General features: G+C 41.7%; 3 protein-coding genes across 3 annotated transcripts; all 3 read left to right on the top strand.

The window, feature by feature from the left end:
- Nucleotides 1–6,935: 6,935 nt before the first annotated feature.
- Nucleotides 6,936–10,671, top strand: LOC128371758 (olfactory receptor 2K2-like). Its single transcript, XM_053332136.1, has 4 exons — nt 6,936–7,134; nt 8,702–9,134; nt 9,684–9,910; nt 10,316–10,671. The coding sequence occupies exons 1-4, from the start codon at nt 6,936–6,938 to the stop codon at nt 10,669–10,671; spliced, it is 1,215 nt and encodes a 404-aa protein (XP_053188111.1).
- A 5,355-nt stretch (nt 10,672–16,026) lies between these two features.
- On the top strand, nt 16,027–19,229 carry LOC128371757 (olfactory receptor 2K2-like). Its single transcript, XM_053332135.1, has 4 exons — nt 16,027–16,036; nt 17,493–17,925; nt 18,118–18,344; nt 18,874–19,229. The coding sequence occupies exons 1-4, from the start codon at nt 16,027–16,029 to the stop codon at nt 19,227–19,229; spliced, it is 1,026 nt and encodes a 341-aa protein (XP_053188110.1).
- A 1,982-nt stretch (nt 19,230–21,211) lies between these two features.
- On the top strand, nt 21,212–22,159 carry LOC128371061 (olfactory receptor 11-like). The gene has a single exon (XM_053331260.1). It carries the CDS (start codon nt 21,215–21,217, stop codon nt 22,157–22,159), a length of 945 nt encoding a protein of 314 aa, XP_053187235.1. The 5' UTR covers nt 21,212–21,214.
- Nucleotides 22,160–22,904: the final 745 nt, after the last annotated feature.

Genomic DNA, 22,904 nt, shown 5'->3' with positions numbered 1-22,904 from the left:
TTATCTGATTAATCGATAAATCGAAAAAATAATCGACTGATTAATCGTTCATCAAAATAATCATGAGTTGCAGCCCTATTATTTTTCAAAAAAAATTTCCGGGAGAGCATACAATCGGACCCCTCTAGTGTTGCTAGGTTACCGTTGCTAGTGTTGCTATGTCCAGAGCTCCCTGAGTCTCCAAGTGAGTTGGTGGTTCAACAAGAGCCATCACAAATAGTTTCTACTCAGGGTCCACAACCATCCGCCGTTAGGACGGGCGTCCACTCCCAGGAACTGACAGCTCTTCCATGTGTGGATGTGGTGCGGGATGAAGGCCAATTAGGTTTGATACCCCTGTCCACAGGTGCCGTTCCTTATCAGGATCTTCCATTGAAACTGCCCAACTCAGGCCCCTAACTGTGCCTGACTGGCGAACTTGCTGCCAACAATGCAGCTGGGGATGGTAGCATCACGTGTGGTATCTCACAAAGCCCACCAACCCAAGAGGAAACTATCAAGACTGTGCTGGAGAGTAGTAGAGAAGGGCTGTCCGTAGAGCAGCAGCAGCAGTTATGGGATTTGCTGTATGAGTTCCGATCCATTCTTGCCACTTCACCTTCTGATCTGGGCAGGACCCACTTAATCCAGCATGAGATTGACACAGGCACAGGGCACCCAATTCGTCAGCTCCCACATCGCATACCATTGAATAAACAGGTGGCAGCTGAACAGTGTGTGGTGGAGATGAGAGCAGCAGGAGTGATCGAACCTTCAAACAGGTCATGGGTGTCACCTGTGGTAATGGTACCAAAGAAAGTTACTCCAATTGATGTATTTTGTTGTTCAATTTGTAGGACTTGTTGGACTTAGGCATTAATACACTGACCACAGACCCTAATGTCATTTCCCATAATTTCCTGCCATTTCTGTACTTTGATGGTCTGAGGCAAGGCCTCCATTTTCAACTCAGAACAGAGTGCTATTCATTGTGTAGAGCATTAAGCACAGAGGGGAAAAAAGTTAACTGAACATTTTAACAACAGAGCTGTCATAGCTCAAGTCACTGGATCATTTTTCTTTTCCTTTAAGACAATATTCTGGAAAACATGTATCAAATTATGGCTGGCACTATGTTTAAAATCAAAATCTCTGTACTCTGTGGTATAATAAATTATGTATTCCCAGGAATTATTCATTTTAAAATCACAGCCAAAACTTCAAAACATTGAAACTTAGCCTGTTGGGATATTTAGGGTGTGACTGATGCTCTGATGGTGAGGTTGTGGGCAGGGATCAGCATTAAGTGATGGACACTCAGAGGACAAAGGAAAATTATTTAAAGCTCAACACAATCTACAACAAGTCAGAGCATCATCAATGCTCTGATGAGAAGAGGTTGAGGGTGGATTCTTCACTGTGTAGTGATCATAACCTTTTACATTTTTCTTTTCATCTGTTTGATAAACGATTGAATTGAGAACATCTGTTCATTAAGTGTCATTAAGTTTTACTGTAGGTAACACTGTGTGGTACATTTAAAGTCTAAAATTACTAGCACTTTTCCTGACGCTGAATAGTAATTTATTTAGATGGTTTTGATATACATGTCTTTTACAGAACTCTACTGTTTTGGATGGAGAACCTTACAATGGTAACGCCACTCAAACAGCCTATTGTGTTCGAGCTGGAAGGCTTCTTTGTACCACCAGGCTACAGCTCTTTGCTGTTCTTCCTGGCTTTGTTAAACTACATAGTGGTGCTGCTGGGGAATGGTGTGGTGTTCAGTGTCATTGTCATAGATAAGAGCCTGCACAGACCCATGTTCATACTGGTTTGTAACCTGGTAGTTTGTGACCTGCTGGGGGCCACAGCGGTGCTGCCTCGCCTCATGATTCACTTCTTAACGGGGCAGAAGAGGATCGCCTACATCCTCGCCATCGCCCAGGCCTTCTGTGTACACACGTATGGAGCTGCAGTGCAGACTATTCTGGGTGCCATGGCCTATGACAGGTACAAAACAGCACCAGCATATTAAATGATATCCTTTCACTATTTTGCATAAATTGTAGTTTCTTTTTCCAAATTCTCAGTTTGAAGGGGACATCAGATGTTTACTTCCGTGTCATACTGGATGTTTTTTGGTGTTACTGGTTTGTTACCTTGAAATATGTTGTGGAAAGATTACATCATGAAGCAGGTGGAGACATTTCAAGGTGTTCTAATGAAGTTTAGATCAAGTTGAAATTTCTTACTTTCTGAAAAGCTGGTGCATTCGTGGCCAACTCTATGAGGTATCTTCAGATATCTTTAGATTAAATTTAAGTTTAAACAAATGAATTTTCATCCAAAACAAATATATTTGTTAATCTTTACACAATGATAGATTCCTGTGTCCCCTTTCCCTTTCGTAAACCTTTCTCCACCAGTTTGACATCCTTCTTCTTGTGTAATACGGTTTATGTGTTTGTGCATGAGAGAAGCCTGAGACTTAACTAATTATGCATATGTCAGCAGATGTAAACAGTCTGTGACATTAGGATTCTGAAGAAAATGTGTCCACAATTGCAAAAATCAAAGGACAGTTATATCTCTTAACACTGCTCTCCCTTTGCAGGTACATTGCTGTATGTGAGCCTCTCAGGTATCACGCCATCATGACATCGGCTCGGCTGCACTTCTGCTGTGCCCTGGCCTGGTTCATCGCTCTGCTGTTGATTGCTGTACTTTTTGCTTTCCACATAAACACTCCCCTGTGTGGCAACATTATCCGGCATGTCTACTGCAGCAACCGCACAATCCTGAGCTTGGCCTGCAGTCCCACCCTCCCAAATAACATCTATGGTCAGTACATTGGTCAGAATAAAGCAACAGATCTACAGCACATTGTTGAGCATCTTTAACCAACTGTTGCATGTAGTTTTGGTAGTGTGTCAGGAATTGTTCTCTTTACTGAGTAAAGTCATTTTACTCACATTTATTAGTGCAGTTTCTCCTCAAATAATACTACTGCAAAGTAAGACTTCATAATGTGACCTGCAGCTTTTTATTAAAAATATTTTCAATTTGTAATCTGAGAATGTGATGAGACTGTTTAAACTGAGTCACAGTATAGTCCTGATTCATGTTCAAGTTTAGCTTTTAACAGAACAAAATGTTGTTTATCAGCAGTAGTTTTATGAGGTCAACTGAGTGACTTATAATAAAATACATATATTTAATATTTCATCATTTAAATAAGAGGCCCTTACAGCATTAACTGTCCTGTTACTGAAGGACACAAAATGAATTAAATGGATGAAAGAAGGTTTACATGATACTTTTTAATACTTGTTGTTGTTGTTGTTGTTTTTCTAGGTCTGTCCATGACATGGTCCTTGAGTACAGGCATCTTCCTCATCATTGCTTTTTCATACATCAGAATCCTGCATGCTTCTGTTAAACGAGGCCGATCTGACAGCAGCGCTCAAAGCAAGGCCCTTCGGACATGTGCACCGCACCTTGTTGTGTATCTGCTCTTTGAAATTGCTTCATTGATCATAATTGTGAGTCAGCGGTTCCCCTCAGTCTCCCAAAACATAAAAAAGTTCTTTAGCATCTTGCTTATCATCATTCCACCAGCCATCAACCCCATCATCTACGGACTGGTCAGTAAAGAGTTACGTGGCAGCATCATCAAGCAGTTTATCACTCACATAAGCCACACAAAGTGAAAGGTGTTATATCCCTGACTATTTCCTGAACTGTTTAAAATAAGGGTAGAATGTTTTAAGTCTGTTTACAATAAGCTAACATCTATCACTGTGTGACCAGATCTGATCTGGTTTAATATAAATAAATGTAAGTATAATACATTTGTTTTTATTTCTCAGTTTAATATTGAATACAAATAATAAGGGAATTAAATAATTCTGCAGAATAAAATTCCACAAAACAGCCTTTGTAACTAAAATTAAAATATTGCCACTTTACTGAAACATAATGGAAAATAAAGATGTTCAGACTATCAAATAGAATATGATGAATGAGTTTGGAAAAAAGTTTAGTCATAGTTTCAAGTGAGCTCTGTACCTAACAGGTCTATGGATTACCCTGATGTAAAACAAGGTGTGATACAAATAAAGTTGTAATTATTAGCGGTCTTAGCATTGATTTGGTTAAATGCAATCATTTAATATCTTAACTCTGGGTATCTAGTGACTGTTATTATTTGTGTTGATTACATTATTTCTATTGAGGGAGGTGTCGACCGTAGGGGCAGTGTTTCCCCTATGTACATCAGCAGTGCTGTTGAATTCTCAGCGCCGCTGCAAAAATGACTGTGCTTGAAGTAACGTGATGTTAACTATGTTGATCACTTGCTCTATTTCATTAGAAGTTGCTAGCAGCTAGTTAACCATATAACTTCAGTTTTGGCTTCGGTGTAGGCTTCATAACACAACCTGCCCCCTCTATTCAGAGTGGAAATTTTAAAAATATTTTTTATCTGATTAATTGATAAATCGAAAAAATAATCGACTAATTAATCGTTTATCAAAATAATCATTAGTTGCAGCCCTATTATTTTTCAAAAAAATTTTCCGGGAGAGCATACACTCGGACCCCTCTAGTGTTGCTAGGTTACCGTTGCTAGTGTTGCTATGTCCAGAGCTCCCTGAGTCTCCAAGTGAGTTTGTGGTTCAACAAGAGCCATCACAAATAGTTTCCTCTCAGGGTCCACAACCATCCACCGTTTGGACGGGCGTCCACTCCCAGGAACTGACAGCTCTTCCATGTGTGGATGTGGTGTGGGATGAAGGTCAATTAAGTTCGATACCCCTGTCCACAGGTGCCGTTCCTTATCAAGATCTTCCATTGAAACTGCCTAACTCAGACCCCCAACTGTGCCTGACTGGCGAACTTGCTGCCAATAATGCAGCTGGGGATGGTAGCATCACGTGTGGTATCTCACAAAGCCCACCAACCCAAGAGGAAACTATCAAGACTGTGCTGGAGAGTTGTAGAGAAGGGTTGTCCACAGAACAGCAGCAGCAGTTATGGGATTTGCTGTATGAGTTCCGATCCATTCTTGCCACTTCACCTTCTGATCTGGGCAGGACCCACTTAATCCAGCATGAGATTGACACAGGCACAGCGCATCCAATTCGTCAGCTCCCACATCGCATACCATTGAATAAACAGGCGGCAGCTGAACAGTGTGTGGTGGAGATGAGAGCAGCAGGAGTGATCGAACCTTCAAACAGCTCATGGGTGTCACCTGTGGTAATGGTACCAAAGAAAGTTAGTCCAGGGTGGCGCTTTTGTGGTGACTTCAGACCGGTGAATGAGATCACGGTCAAAGACTCATATCCTCTTACCCGAGTCAATGATGTGTTGGATGGAATCAGAGGTTCCACCTTGTTCTCCTCTCTTGATTTAAGGAGTGGTTATTGGCAGGTGCCACTGTCGCCGGAGGCCCGGCCTACGACAGCCTTCACAACTGGTGCTGGACTGTGGCAATTCACAGTCAAGCCGTTCAAGCTATGCAACGCCCCGGCCACATTCGAAAGGCTCATGGAGCAAGTGCTCGTGGATGTTCCGTCACGAAACAAGCAAGTCTATCTTGATGATGTTCTGATCCATGGTCCGGACTTCGACACTGCTTTGCAGGCCCTCCGGTTGGCATTCTCCAAGATCCAATAGGCAGGGTTAAAGTTGAACCCTGAGAAATGCAGACTGATGCAGAAAGAACTAACTTTCCTGGGCAACAAAGTGAGTGTGCAAGGGGTGAGCAGAGTGGAGGAAAAAGTCATTGCAGTCCAGGATTGGCCAGTTCCGAAGAATGCTTCTGAGGTGCACTCTGTCGTATTACTGCTGCTTCATTGCCATGTTCTCGACTGTGGCTGCACCTCTAAATCAGCTGACATGCAAGAATGTGCAATATGAGTGGGGTCCTGAGCAGCAGGAAGCGTTTGAAGCGCTGAAATCAGCCCTGTGTCAGTCCCCAGTTTTGACAACCCCAGATCCGGAGGGGCAGTATGTGTTGGATAAAGACGCAAGCGATGATGGCCTAGGGGCGGTCCAAGCCCAGATCACACCCAAGGGTGAGCAAGTTATTGCTTATTACAGCAGGACATTATTGGTGTAAAAAAAACATTGAAGAGGGTGCGACAGGGATTCTATTGGAGCACTTGTAGGCGTGATGGAGAAGCCTTTTGCCAGAGATGTGATCCCTGCTTTGCCCACAAGGGACCCACAGGCCAGAGTAGAGCACCACTACAACAGTACCATGTTGGGACACCAATGGACAGAGTGGCTGTTGACAGACTAGGCCACTTTCCCTGCACGCCACGTGAAAATCGTTATGTGGTGGTGGCACTGGACTACTTCACCAAATGGCCTGAGGTGGTGGCTGTTCCGGATCAAGAGGTGGCTACTGTTTGCGAGGTGCTGATTGAAAGGATGTTCAGCCGTTTTGGGGTGCCCACCGAACTACACTCCGACCAAGGAAGAAATTTCGAGGCCCAGCTGTTCATGGAAATGTGTAAACAGCTTGGGAAACACAAGACCCGGACGACACCTCTCCACCGCCAGAGTGACGGGCTGGTGGAGATCGCACTCTAGGGGTGCAGCTAGCCCTGGTGGTAGCAAAGGATCAGAAGGACTGGGACCTGCAGCTACCACTAATCTTAATGGCTTGCCGTTAGAGAATGCAGGGCCCCGGCAAAAGCGAGCTTATGACCAGCACACAAAAGAGACTCACTTCAATGCTGAGGACTTAGTGTGGGTATAAGCACCAAAGAGGATCAAGGGGAAGTCATATAAACTGCAGAGTGACTGGGTTGGGCTCTGCCGGGTTTAAGAACGAGTGGGGGAGGTAGTTTATAGGGTGGGGTGGACAGGACGGTGCCGAATTGTGGTGATACACTGCGACCGCCTGGCACCATACCAAGGATTAAACCAACCAAACCACAGACATGATTGCCGGTCTCTTACGGGTGTTCAAACATCCTGCAGATGGGGCCCCATCTCCACAGCAAATTTCAAGGGCCGCCCAAGGCGTTTGGCGGCCCAACAGCAGATGGATGTTCAAGTCACGCCGCTCGGAGCAGTTTACCCCCATGCAGGATTTCGGGGAGGGCCGGGCAAGGAGGATCCCTCGGCCCAGAAGCCAGTGTAGAGTTCCCCACCATTATTTGGACTGAAAGTTAAAGGGTAAGGCAGTGTATTACTGGGTATATAGTGACTTTTATTATGTGTGTTGATTACATTATTTCTATTGAGGGAGGTGTCTACTGTAGGGGTATTTGCTGATAAGTTATTGTGGGGAGGGGTAAGGGATGTTGTGGGTAAGTTACAACAGCTCACGACAAACGGGGTTGGAAATAGAGCGGCAGGCTGGCGGACCTGTGGGCGGGATATAGTTATTAAGTGAGCAGGAGTTCAGAGAGCTGGAGACTCTGTTTGTTGTTTTCCGGGGACACCTCAACTTCGGGTTAGCTGTTGCTACGACAAGGGAATAAATCTGGGCTCTGCTGAGCTAGCAAACTGTAACACCGCCTCCTCTTCGTCCTTCCTCTACCCACCTAGCTACCCTGCAACGCTACAATATCATTGTGCAAAAACAATAAACCTCCCTTTACAAGAGAGAAAATTGTTTTTATTATTATTTTATTATTAGCCTGTGTATCCAATTAACCAGCTGCTTGCAAAAAAGAGCTAATTTTGATTTTGACCAAACACATTCTGACAAAACTTTAACATGGAGTTCTATTTGTCATATGGCAGAGGCACACAATGACAGTTCCTGTTTTTAGAGGTTAGGGGTCACAAAAGCTTTTATGTATGCTACCTTTTTCTTGTTATTTGTCTCCTATATTTTCATAACAGTTATGAATACAGGCATTTCCATTGTGATTTTCATTGACAAAAACCTTCACCAGCCTTTGTATCTCTGGTTTTCCAAATAGTCAGTTTTGTTGAAAGCTGATGGCGATGCTGAGAGAAAAGTCACTGAAAACAATGATGATTCATCTTCTAAGGACAATGAATATTCACATCAAATTTGCAATTTTAACTCAAACCACGCTCTTTCCCTAAACCTGACAAATTTGACTTTCTACTTAAACTTAACCAGCCCTTAACCACAACATTGTCACATCATAAAACATCAATATACATAATTTCCTGTCATAGCTTAAGTCACTGGATTTTAAAATTGCGGCATGTGACAGATTTTTCTTTACCTGTAAGACAATATTCTGGAAAACATATATAAAATGATGGCTGGCACTGTGTTTAAATCAAAATCTCTGTACTCTGTGGACATAATAAATTATGTATTCCCAGGAATTATTAATTTTTTAAATCACAGCCAAAACTTCAAAACATTCAAACTTAGGCTGCAGAGGATATTTAGGGTGTGACTGATGCTCTGATTATGAGGTTGTGGGCAGGGATAAGGATTAAGTGACGGACACTCAGAGGACAAAGGAAAATTATTTAAAACTCAACACATAATCTACAACAAGTCAGAGCATCATCAATGCTCTGATGAGAAGAGGTTGAGGGTGGATACTTCACTGTGTAGTGACCATAACCTTTTACACTTTTCTTTTCATGTTTGATAAACGATTGAATTGAGAACATCTGTTCATTAAGTGTCATTAAGTTTTACTGTAGGTAACACTGTGTGGTACATTTAAAGTCTAAAATTACTAGCACTTTTCCTGATGCTGAATAGTAACTTATTTGGATGGTTTTGATATACATGTATTTTACAGAACTCTACTGTTTTGGATGGAGAACCTTACATTGGTAACGCCACTCAAACAGCCTATTATGTTCGAGCTGGAAGGCTTCTTTGTACCACCAGGCTACAGCTCTTTGCTGTTCTTCCTGGCTTTGTTAAACTACATAGTGGTGCTGCTGGGGAATTGTGTGGTGTTGAGTGTTATTGTCATAGATAAGAGCCTGCACAGACCCATGTTCATACTGGTTTGTAACCTGGTAGTTTGTGACTTGCTGGGGGCCACAGCAGTGCTGCCTCGCCTCATGATTCACTTCTTAACGGGGCAGAAGAGGATCGCCTACATCCTCGCCATCGCCCAGGCCTTCTGTGTACACACGTATGGAACTGCAGTGCAGACTATTCTGGGTGTGATGGCCTATGACAGGTACAAAAAAGCACCAGCATATTAAATGATATCCTTTCACTATTTTGCATAAATTGTTTCTTTTTCCAAATGCTCAGTTTGAAGGGGACATCAGATGTTTACTTCTGTGTCATACTGGATGTTTTTTGGTGCTATTGGTTTGTTACCTTGAAATATGTTGTGAAAAGATTACATCATGAAGCAGGTGGAGACATTTCAAGGTGTTCTAATGAATTTTAGATCAAGTTGATATTTCTTACTTTCTGAAAAGCTGGTGCATTCGTGGCCAACTCTATGAGGTATCTTCGGATATTTTTAGATTAAATTTAAGTTTAAACAAATAAGTTTTAATCCAAAATAAATATTTGTTAATCTTTACACAAAGATAGATTCCTGTGTCCCCTTTCCTTTCGTAAACCTTTCTCCACCAGTTTGACATCCTTCTTCTTGTGTAATACGGTTTATGTGTTTGTGCATGAGAGAAGCCTGAGACTTAACTAATTATGCATATGGAAGCAGATGTAAACTCAAATCAAAGGACAGTTATATCTCTTAACGCTCCCTTTGCAGGTACATTGCTGTATGTGAGCCGCTCAGGTATCACGCCATCATGACATCGGCTCGGCTGCACTTCTGCTGTGCCCTGGCCTGGTTCATCGCTCTGCTGTTGATTGCTGTACTTTTTGCTTTCCACATAAACACTCCCCTGTGTGGCAACATTATCCGGCATGTCTACTGCAGCAACCGCACAATCCTGAGCTTGGCCTGCAGTCCCACCCTCTCAAATAACATCTATGGTCAGTACATTGGTCAGAATAAAGCAACAGATCTACAGCACATTGTTGAGTATCTTTAACCAACTGTTGCGTGTAGTTAATTTCTCTCCAGCTTTTTATTAAAATATTTTCAGTTTGTAATCTGAGCATGTGATGAGACTGTTTAAACTGAGTCACAGTATAGTCCTGACTCTTGTTCAAATTTAGCTTTTAACAGAACAAAATGTTGTTTATCAGCAGTAGTTTTATGAGGTCAACTGAGTGACTTATAATAAAATAAATATATTTAATATTTCATCATTTCAATAAGAGGCCCTTACAGCATTAACTGTCCTGTTAGTGGAGGACATAAAATTAATTAAATGGATGAAAGAAGGTTTACATGATACTTTTTAATACTTGTTGTTCTTCTTGTTGTTTTTCTAGGTATGTCCATGACATGGTCCTTGAGTACAGGCATCTTCCTCATCATTGCTTTTTCATACATCAGAATCCTGCATGCTTCCATTAAACGAGGCCGATCTGACAGCAGCGCTCAAAGCAAGGCCCTTCGGACATGTGCACCGCACCTTGTTGTGTATCTGCTCTTTGAAATTGCTTCATTGATCATAATTGTTAGTCAGCGGTTCCCCTCAGTCTCCCAAAACATCAAGAAGTTCTGTAGCATCTTGTTTATCATCATTCCACCAGTCATCAACCCCATCATCTACGGACTGGTCAGTAAAGAGTTACGTGGCAGCATCATCAAGCAGTTTATCACTCACATAAGCCTCAAAAAGTGAAAGGTGTTATATCCCTGACTATTTCCTGAACTGTTTAAAATAAGGGTAGAATGTTTTAAGTCTGTTTACAATAAGCTAACATCTATCACTGTGTGACCAGATCTGTTCTGGTTTAATATAAATAAATGTAAGTATAATATCTTTGTTTTTATTTCTCATCCTAATATTGAATACAATAATAAGGGAAATAGATAATTCTGCAGAATAAAATTCCACAAAACAGCCTTTGTAACTAAAATTAAAATATTGCCATTTTACTGAAACATAATGGAAAATAAAGATGTTCAGACTATCAAATAGAATATGATGAATGAGTTTGGAAAAAAGTTTAGTCATAGTTTCAAGTGAGCTCTGTACCTAACAGGTCTATGGATTACCCTGATGTAAAACAATGTGTGATACAAATAAAGTTGTGATTATTAGCGGTCTTAGCATTGATTTGGTTAAATGCAGTAATTTAATATTTTAACGCTGGGTATAACGTGACGTTAACTATGTTGATCACTTGCTCAATTTCATTAGAAGTTGCTAGCAGCTAGTTAACCATATAACTTCACTTTTGGCTTCGGTGTAGGCTTCATAACACAACCTGCCCCCTCCCTTCATAAGGTACTGAATTAGGGGGAGGATAAAAGCAGACAACCCAACTCTCCTAGACGTTCCAGGAGTCTCCGACATATTGATAGCGGCTCCTTGACGCCCACAAATGAGACACAATCTCTCGGAATTTGGAGCACCCAAGCAAGAGCACGCACTAGAGTGACTACGCTCGTGCTCTATCGCTTTTGCGCGTCATATCAATGATGTAATGTCACTGTGTGGATCATTAACCTTGTTGCAGTGTGCTCCCTGGTTATACTTAGTAAACTATCAGCTTCTACCTGCTCAGATTTCACAGTCAGCAGTAGCAGAGGAGGAGAGCAGAAGGGGAATCTAGCACACACAGTTTGTATGGTAGCCTAATAATGGAAAAAGGAAAACTGGTTACTACAAAAATGAACCATTATTATTTATCTTTTATTTACAGAAAATACCTATTTTTGTGTAGCATACGTGTGTGATATTTTGTTAAAGCTATCAGACATTAACATTTAGTTGTTTTGTTTAAATCATTATTTATAGTTTAATATTATTTTAACAACTCAGCGACGTCCAAGCAGCAACATGTTTGAGGATTTTTTTGCATTGTCAATTTGAAAAAATGTTTTTGTTTCTGAATAAAGGGGTGGAAATTTTTTTAATATTTTTTCATCCGATTCATCAAAAAAATAATCAACTGATTAATTGTTTATCAAAATAATCATTAGTTGCAGCACTATTATTTTTCAAATTTTTCTTCCGGGAGAGCATACCCCCGGACCTCGCTAGTGTTGCTAGGTTACCGACACACCACCGCTTCTCCAAAAATTTCTAGGGGAAACACTGGTAGGTGTAGCTGATAAGTTGTTCTGAGGAAGGTTAAGGGCCCAAAGGTCTGGCAGCCTGCCGCTCTCTTTCCAACCCCATCTGTCGTGAACTGTCGTAACTTATCCACAACAGCGGGATGAAGTTATTAAGTGAGCAGGAGTACAGAGCTAGACACCCTATTTGTTGTTTCCAAAAAGCTTACGGATATGGACCAAACGGAGCAGTACCACCGGAAACCATGGGGGGGGCAGTGTTGCTTCACTACTCGATACGTAGCTCTAGTGAGAAACGAAGAAGAACAATGGCTAAACTTTTTGAGGAAAGGTTGTGCGAGTTGGTTAGAAACTTTTAATCGTTTTAGTGGTACATTATCAATATCTCCTCCACAATCGCCATATCTGTTTTTGAGTTTGTTGTTGTCATAAACATTTGACTCTGCGCTGCCCCCTGGTGGATGTATTGGTAAACATCCATGCCAACGTAAAAGGACGCATGAAAGTATATAAGCAGTGACGGTAACATCGTTTGAAAAGGACAGTTACATTTTCGTATGTACGTTGAGCATAAATGCGCCTTTAGCTGTTGCTATGGCAAGGGAATAAATTGGGGTTCTGTTGAGCTAGCAAACTGCTACATAGCCTTCTCCTCGTGCTTCCTCTACCCACCAAGCTACCCTGCAACACTACACTGGTGTCAGAAGTGCTGGACTTACCCTGCATCTCCGGTAGCTAGATGGAAGCGAATGGATGGCTAACTCCACCTCCGTCGGGAGGGATAAAGGTGAGCAAGGGGCGGCAGCGTCATGCTCAAAGAGAAATGAAGGTGGTTTCAGCCCCAGAATAAATGGAAGTGCATTCATGTCAAGATCAGAAAGAAATGGAGGTGCGTTCAAGTGCAGATCAGGAAGACATGATGCATTCAAGTCAAGCTCAGAAAGGGAGGATGATGCATTCAAGTCATGCTCAGCAAGAAACTGAGAGGGAAACGTTTAAGCAGTGGCTGAAGGCAAGTTATGCTGACATGGTTGAAAAGCACAGCAGGACTGTTAACCAAAGATGTGACTCTGAGTCTCCTACTAAGCAACCCTCAGTGACCAAGTTTGGACCAGCTAGCTCACAGGCTGAATGTGCGACAATTTTGACTTCATGAGGGACACCAATACGGTGTTGGATGTGGGACAGAGAACAGTGATGTTCATCGATGGTCCCCCACTACCCTTGATAGGTGATGATGACCTGTGGAAGACAGTCCAGGCACCCAGCACATCTGACAGACTGTCACTGGACACTGGCACCACAGTATGTCCGGTGGTTCTATGTCCAGAGCTCCCTGAGTCTCCAAGTGAGTTTGTGGTTCGACCAGAGCCATCACAAATAGTTTCTACTCAGGGTCCACAACCATCCACCGTTTGGACAGACATCCACTCCCAGGAACTGACAGCTCTTCCATGTGTGGATGTGGTACGGGATGAAGGTCAATTAGGTTTGATACCCCTGTCCACAGGTGCCGTTCCTTATCAGGATCTTCCATTGAAACTGCCCAACTCAGACCCCCAACTGTGCCTGACAGGTGAACTTGCTGCCAACAATGCAGCTGGGGATGGTAGCATCACGTGTGGTATCTCACAAAACCCACCAACCCAAGAGGAAACTATCAAGACTGTGCTGGAGAGTAGTAGAGAAGGGTTGTCCACAGAGCAGCAGCAGCAGTTATGGGATTTGCTGTACGAGTTCCGATCCATTCTTGCCAATTCACCTTCTGATCTGGGCAGGACCCACTTAATCCAGCATGAGATTGACACAGGCACAGCGCATCCAATTTGTCAACTCCCACATCGCATACCATTGAATAAACAGGCGGCAGCTGAACAGTATGTGGTGGAGATGAGAGCAGCTGGAGTGATCGAACCTTCAAACAGGTCATGGGTGTCACCTGTGGTAATGGTACCAAAGAAAGTTACTCCAGGGTGGCGCTTTTGTGGCGACATCAGACCGGTGAATGAGATCACGGTCAAAGACTCATATCCTCTTCCCCGAGTCAATGATGTGTTGGATGGAATCAGAGGTTCCACCTTGTTCTCCTCTCTTGATTTAAGGAGTGGTTATTGGCAGGTGCCACTGTCGCCGGAGGTCCATCCCACGACAGCCTTCACAACTGGTTCTGGACTGTGGCCATTCACAGTCAAGCCGTTCGGGCTATGCAACGCCGCGGCCACATTCGAAAGGCTCATGGAGCAAGTGCTCGTGGATGTTCCGTCACGAAACAAGCAAGTTTATCTTGATGATGTTCTGATCCATGGTCCGGACTTCGACACTGCTTTGCAGGCCCTCCGGTTGGCATTCTCCAAGATCCAATAGGCAGGGATAATGCAGACCAATGCAGAAAGAACTAACTTTCCTGGGCAACAAAGTGAGGGGGTGAGCACAGTGGAGGAAAAAGTCATAGCAGTACAGGATTGGCCAGTTCCAATGAATGCTTCTGAGGTGCGCTCCGTCTTCTTACCGCTGCTTCATTGCCATGTTCTCGACTGTGGCTGCACCTCTAAATCAGCTGACATGCAAGAATGTGCAATATGAGTTGGGTCCTGAGCAGCAGTTTGAAAGCGTTTGAAGCGCTGAAATCAGCCCTGTGTCAGTCCCCAGTTTTGACAACCCCAGATTCGGAGGGGCAGTATGTGTTGGATAAAGACGCAAGCAATGATGGCCTAGGGGCGGTCCTAGCCCAGATCACACCCAAGGGTGAGCAAGTTATTGCTTATTACAGCAGGACATTATTGGTGTAAACAAAACATTGAAGAGGGTGCGACAGGGGTTCTATTGGAGCACTTGTAGGCGTGATGGAGAAGCCTTTTGCCAGAGATGTGATCCCTGCGTTGCCCGCAAGGGACCCGCAGGCCAGAGTAGAGCACCACTACAACAGTACCATGTTGGGACACCAATGGACAGAGTGGCTGTTGACAGACTAGGCCACTTTCCCTGCACGCCACGTGAAAATCGTTATGTGGTGGTGGCACCGGACTACTTCACCAAATGGCCTGAGGCGGTGGCTGTTCCGGATCAAGAGGTGGCTACTGTTTGCGAGGTGCTGATTGAAAGGATGTTCAGCCGTTTCGGGGTGCCCACTGAACTGCACTCCAACCAAGGAAGAAATTTCGAGGCCCAGCTGTTCATGGAAATGTGTAAACAGCTTGGGAAATACAAGACCCGCACAACACCTCTCCACCGCCAGAGTGACGGGCTGGTGGAGATCGCACTCTATGGCTGCAGCTAGCCCTGGTGGTAGCAAAGGATCAGAAGGACTGGGACCTGCAGCTACCACTAATCTTAATCAGAGCACATTACTCCAGTTCTAAAGTCTTTACACTGGCTCCCAGTCAGCTATACAATAGATTTTAAAGTTCTGCTACTGGTCTACAAATCACTGAATGGTTTAGGACCAGAATACATGAATGACATGTTAGTAGAATATAAACCCAGTAGAGCTCTGAGATCTACTGACTCAGGTCAGATAGTTGAGCCCAGAGTTCAAACAACAGTTAAACATGGTGAAGCAGCTTTTAGCTGTTATGCTGCACACAACTGGAACAAACTACCAGCAGAACTGAAATCAGCCCCAACTGTGAACACTTTTAAATCCAGGTTAAAAACATTTCTCTTCTCTTGTGCTTATGATTGAGCTCTTCTAAAGCACTTTACATTTTAATCTTTAATTTGCGCTCTTTCATTTGCACTCTATGTCCTTTTAATGATTTTAAAGCTAATTTATTATTTTATGCTGCAATCATTTTATTTATGTCTTTCTATTTTTCTGTACTTTGTTTTTATTATGGGGGGTGGGGGTTAATTGTCTGAAATTACATTTTTTTCTGTTTTATGTAAAGCACATTGAGTTGCCATTGTGTATGAAATGCGCTATATAAATAAAACTGCCATGCCTTGCCTTGCCTTAATGGCTTGCCGTTAGAGAATGCAGGGGCCCGGCAAAAGCGAGCTTATGACCAGCACACAAAAGAGACTCACTTCAATGCTGAGGACTTAGTGTGGGTCTATGCACCAAAGCGGATCAAGGGGAAGTCATATAAACTGCAGAGTGACTGGGTTGGGCTCTGCCAGGTTTTAGAACGAGTGGGGGAGGTAGTTTATAGGGTGGGGCGGACAGGACGGTGCCGAATTGTGGTGATACACTGCGACCGCCTGGCACCATACCAAGGATTGAACCAACCAAACCACAGACAGGATTGCCGGTCTCCTACGGGTGTTCAAACACATCATGCAGAGGGGGCCCCATCCCCGCAGCAAATTTCAAGGGGGCCACCGCATTCGGCTGCCCAACAGCAGATGGATGGTCAAGTCACACCGCTAGGAGCAGTTTACCCCCTTGCAGGATTTCGGGGAGGGCAGGGAGAGGAAGACAGCATAGAGTTCCCCAGCGTTATTTGGACTGAAAGTTGAAGGGGAAGGCAGTGTCACGCTGGATATGTAGTGACTTTTATTATGTGTGTTGATTACATTATTTCTATTGAGGGAGGTGTCTACTGTAGGGGTATTTGCTGATAAGTTGTTGTGGGGAGGGGTAAGGGATGTTGTGGGTAAGTTACAACAGCTCACGACAGATGGAGTTGGAAATAGAGCTACAGGCTGGCAGACCTGTGGGCGGGATATAGTTACTAAGTGAGAAGGAGTTCAGAGAGCTGGAGACTCTGTTGTTTTCCGGGGACACCTCAACGTCAGGTTAGCTGTTAATATGACAAGGGAATAAATCTGGGCTCTGTTGAGCTAGCAAACTGCAACACCGCCTCCTCCTCGTCCTTCCCCTAACAACCCTGCAACGCTATAATATCATTGTGCAAAAACAATAAACCTTCCCTTACCAGAGAGTAAATTGTTTTTATTATTATTTTAATAATAATTAGCCTGTGTATTCAATTAACCAGCTGCTTGCAGAAAAGAGCTAATTTTGATTTTGACCCAACTTATTCTGACAAAACTTTAACTTTTAGCTCGGTTTGTCACATGGCCCAGGAATTATTCATTTTTAAATCACAGCCAAAACTTCAAAACATTCAAACTTAGGCTGCAGAGGATATTTAGGGTGTGACTGATGCTCTGATGATGAGGTTGTGGGCAGGGATCAGCATTAAGTGATGGACACTCAGAGGACAAAGGAAAATTATTTAAAGTTCAACACATAATCTACAACAAGTCAGAGCATCATCAATGCTCTGATGAGAAGAGGTTGAGGGTGGATTCTTCACTGTGTAGTGATCATAACCTTTTATGCTTTTCTTTTCATGTTTGATAAACGATTGAATTGAGAACATCTGTTCATTAAGTGTCATTAAGTTTTACTGTAGGTAACACTGTGTGGTACATTTAAAGTCTAAAATTACTAGCACTTTTCCTGATGCTGAATAGTAACTTATTTGGATGGTTTTGATATACATGTCTTTTACAGAACTCTACTGTTTTGGATGGAGAACCTTACATTGGTAACGCCACTCAAACAGCCTATTGTGTTCGAGCTGGAAGGCTTCTTTGTACCACCAGGCTACAGCCCTTTGCTGTTCTTCCTGGCTCTGTTAAACTACATAGTGGTGCTGCTGGGGAATGGTGTGGTGTTCAGTGTCATTGTCATAGATAAGAGTCTGCACAGACCCATGTTCATACTGGTTTGTAACCTGGTAGTTTGTGACTTGCTGGGGGCCACAGCGGTGCTGCCTCGCCTCATGATTCACTTCTTAACGGGGCAGAAGAGGATCGCCTACATCCTCGCCATCGCCCAGGCCTTCTGTGTACACACGTATGGAGCTGCAGTGCAGACTATTCTGGGTGCGATGGCCTATGACAGGTACAAAAAGTTTACAGTTTGACCTCCTTTTTTCTTGATTTTACAGTGTAATATGGTTTATGTGTTTGTGCATGAGAGAAGCCTGAGACTTAACTAATTATGCATATGGAAGCAGATGTAAACAGTCTGTGACACTAAGATTCTAACGAAAATGTCAAAGGACAGTCATATCTCTTAACGCTCCCTTTGCAGGTACATTGCTGTATGTGAGCCTCTCAGGTATCACGCCATCATGACATCGGCTCGGCTGCACTTCTCCTGTGCCCTGGCCTGGTTCATCGCTCTGCTGTTGATTGCTGTACTTTTTGCTTTCCACATAAACACTCCGCTGTGTGGCAACATTATCCGGCATGTCTACTGCAGCAACCGCACAATCATGAACCTGGCCTGCAGTCCCACCCTCCCAAGTAACATCTATGGTCAGTACATTGGTCAGAATAAAGCAACTGATCTACAGCACATTGTTGAGCATATTTAACCAACTGTTGTGTGTAGTTTTGGTGGTGTGTCAGGAATTGTTCTCTTTACTGAGTAAAGTCATTTTACTCACATTTATTAGTGCAGTTTCTCCTCAAATAATACTACTGCAAAGTAAGACTTCATAATGCGACCTGCAGCTTGTAATTAAAATATTTTCAGTTTGTAATCTGAGCATGTGATGACTGTTTAAACTGAGTCGCAGTATAGTCCTGATTTATGTTCAAGTTTAGCTTTTAACAGAACAAAATGTTGTTTATCAGCAGTAGTTTTATGAGGTCAACTGAGTCAGGATCTGCCAATCAGCCTTGTATAATAAAACACATATTTAATATTTCATCATTTAAATAAGAGGCCCTTACAGCATTAACTGTCCTGTTAGCCGAGGACACAAAATTAATTAAATGGATGAAAGAAGGTTTACATGATACTTTTTAATACTTGTTGTTTTTCTTGTTGTTGTTTTTCTAGGTCTGTCCATGACATGGTCCTTCAGTACAGGCATCTTCCTCATCATTGCTTTTTCATACATCAGAATCCTGCATGCTTCCGTTAAACGAGGCCGATCTGACAGCAGCGCCCAAAGCAAGGCCCTTCGGACATGTGCACCGCACCTTGTTGTGTATCTGCTCTTTGAAATTGCTTCATTGATCATAGTTGTGAGTCAGCGGTTCCCCTCAGTCTCCCAAAACATAAAAAAGTTCTTTAGCATCTTGCTTATCATCCTTCCACCAGCCATCAACCCCATCATCTACGGACTGGTCAGTAAAGAGTTACGTGGCAGCATCATCAAGCAGTTTATCACTCACATAAGCCACAAAAAGTGAAAGGTGTCAACTTCTTCAGATCGTTATATCCCTGACTATTTCCTGGATTGTTTTAAACAAGTGTAGAATGTTTTAAGTCTGTTTAAAATAATCTGGCACGTCCCATTGTGGTCTAACGTGCATACAATGTAATCTCTGTATCCACATGTCTTTCCTGGTTAAGGACATTTGCTGCACGTCATCCCTCTTTCTCTCTGCCTTCATCTTCTGTCTGTAACTACCTTCAACTGTATGAAATATATTCATCAGTATAATATCTTGATGCCTCATATTAAATAAAATAAATAAGAGATGTAAATACTTCTGCAGAATGAAGAAAAAGACATATTTGTGATTCCAGCTCCAGTACTTGGGAATTTACCAATTCACCAACTTTTTGAAAATACAGAAAGATGATGAGTGATGTTTGATTGATGAGTATTATTATTATTATTATTATTATCATCAGCATTATTAACATTGATCCGGTAAATACAGTCATTCAACATGTAAGTGAAACATGCAGAAACAATAAACATCCCTTTACCAGAGAGAAAAAATGTCTCTATTAGTATTTCATCACAAGCCTGTGTATCCAAATAATCAGCTGCATCTGTTTTCAATAGAGACACTGAGTCAGGAGGGGTAAATATACTGGCAATGTCAGTATATTTGTTTTTTGGTTTCTATATTTTGTTTTTTTCTTAGGAGGAAATGGTGTGTAGAATCTTACAATGAACTTCCCCAACCCTGTTTTAAGTACAGAAGAGCCATATGTCTTTTGAATTCCAAATTGTGATATTTAAGTTCTTTCCTCTTCATTTTTGTTGGTTATTTTCATTCCACTAACTTTTAATGTGGCCTCAATTACCTTCTGTTTTGTTAGTCATGAGTCATGGACTGAAGTATTTGCTTTATTGACTTCAGAAGGATTCTTTGCTGTTACTATTTCAAATTCTATTTCACTTTCTGTAGATAGTGAGCATTTGGAAACAGTTAATACTTTTGAGTTTTGAAGGACACTTTCATTTTTTTTCTCTTGAGAAATGCATATCATTGAAGAAAACAGGTTTCACAGTCTAGGATGCTATTTAAAGAAAAGTTTAGTAGGATACAAATGCTCCATTATTCTAATTTGTTTGTTGATTTTACTATCTCAATTTCTGTAATACTTTCTTATATCACAGACATTTGGAGATACAGGTAAGAATAGTCACTTCCAAATTAGAATATTGAGGTTTTGGTAGGGCCGAGGGTGAACAGGATGACAAACATCTCTTTTTCTTAGAGCAAAACATCTGCAGCTTGTTGACTGTTTTTGACTGTTGACTGTCTGACTGTTGCCTCACATTATCTGACGCAATGATAAGCAATTCCCCTAAAGATGAAATCAATTCTATAAATGTTGCAACAGAGGAGATCTTGATTGAGACTGGAGTGGGGAGACAAAAGAAAGAGAAGACAAGGGAAACCAGAGACAGTTAAACTAGGTATTACTGATATTACTGTATGTGTCCCCACAGTTTTCATATTTTATTTTAATAAATTATGAAAAAGTAAAAATGTATGTTACACACATTAACTTCTTTTAGTATTTATTCTCATTGATGATTTGTGGAAATATCAGTTTTCAGTATTATTACACTGAATTGAAATACTAAAGATTTTAAGTGATATGTAATAGATTATATACATGTACATACACATGTAAATATATATGTATACATTAGTGTTTATATAAATATAGTTTCTATGTGTATACAGTCAAGATGTAGACTAAGTACTTTGACTTAAAATGTTCTCTGACACCTTGATAACCAATCAGGGCATAACTGTACACAAAGCTCGCAGTTCAGTATGCATTTGTTTTCGGTACAGCAGAATGAAAAAGAAAGTAAGAAAATAGAAAATCCTTCAATTTTGAAAATATGTCAACATCAAACAATGACTCACCAGGAACCACGATATGCTTAAAATTGGATTAAACATTTTGTTCTTTCAGGTTGATGGAAAACTACACCTACAACAGCCCCATGTTACAGCTGGAGGGATTAAATGTCTCAAAGGATTCTACCTACCCTTTGTTTCTCTTTCTCTTTTTCTCATATGTGTTTATAATTGTTGCAAATGTCGGCATTGCTTTTATTGTTTTCATTGATAAAACCCTTCACCAGCCCATGTATATCCTTTTCTGCAACCTGTCAGTCAATGACATCCTTGGAAACTCTCTATTAGAGCCCCGTTTGCTTGTAAACCTGTTGCAGCCTCCCTCTGAACGTATCATCAGTTATTATGAGTGTGTGGCCCAAGCTTTCACCACACATATGTTCAGTACCACGGCTCACACTATACTCATGATTATGGCCTTTGACAGATATGTTGCCATCTGCAATCCCCTGCGCTACGCTGTCATAATGACCAACAAAATGTTGATCAAGCTGACCGTTTCTGCCTGGGGAGTGGCCTTTGTGTTGGTTGGGATTCTGCTTGGTCTGACCATACGGCTGAACCGATGCAGGACTCTAATGAGAAGCATGTATTGTAATAACGCTGCATTGTTTAAACTCTCTTGTGAAAGTGTTTTCATTAATAACGTCTATGGCCTCACTTTTACTGTAGTTCTGTTTACAAGTTCTATAGGCAGCATGGTTCTCACCTATACTAGGATAATGGTAGTCTGTTTAACTAGTAAGAACAAATCTTTGAACAGTAAAGCCTTAAAAACCTTGAGCACTCATCTCGTTGTGTATCTGATTTTGTTGTTCACTGGAATGTCTATCATTACTCTGCATCGATTTCCCCAGTTGACAGAAAGCAGAAAAATTGTTGCCATTTTGTATCATATCATCCCCGGCAGTCTCAACCCCATTATTTATGGTATGCAGTCCAAAGAGATACGAAGATTTTTGTCAAAGTTGTTTGTTTTCAAGAAGGTTTTGCCATCATTTTAAGGAGAATATTTCATTTCTATTTGTACATTTATCGCCACAAATAACATGAAAATGTGAGCCAAAAGTAGCCTACTGTAGTCCATGTTCTTGAGAATGTAACATGTACACAGTTATAAGCAAACATTATGTATCAGATGTTTATTTGTAAAAGTGATACTCTACATATCAAATGATGTAACAGTTTTCCTCTGAATCCATTAAATCAAACTTTTACAGAATTGTGACTAAGAGAGTTATTAATAACTATTACCATGTTCTCTCTGGTGGACAAATTGTTTTGGTGTACTGCTTTCTGAATTACTTACAATATCTTTACATACAGCATATCAGAGTTTGTAAGGGTTAGAATAATAAAGTCCTGGACTTAACTTTCAGAATTTTGTCACTGGTGTTTCCACAGTGCATCAACCTTTATTAGGACAGACAATGCCATGCCTGACATTCATAAATATTAGAAAAACAGGCACTGGCCATGGAATCCTGAATTGGATTCTGCTCAGTCTGACTATACAACTGAACTAATGCAAGAATGATCACAAGTTCCTATTGTGACAATGCTGCATTATTTAGGCTCTCCTGTGAAAGTGTATCAATAATGTCTACGGCCTCACATTTACTGTTGGGCTGTTAATAGGTAGCAGATGATTCTTATGGCTTCCAGTGTTTGTCTTATTAGTGATAACCATTTTTGAAACAGTAACGTTTTCAAGACGTTAGACTTATCTGACTGTTTATCCTATCATGC

Source organism: Scomber japonicus, chromosome 13, assembly GCF_027409825.1.
Source record: "Scomber japonicus isolate fScoJap1 chromosome 13, fScoJap1.pri, whole genome shotgun sequence".
Taxonomy (NCBI): Eukaryota; Metazoa; Chordata; class Actinopteri; order Scombriformes; family Scombridae; genus Scomber; species Scomber japonicus.
This window is presented reverse-complemented; position numbering and strand designations above follow the sequence as displayed.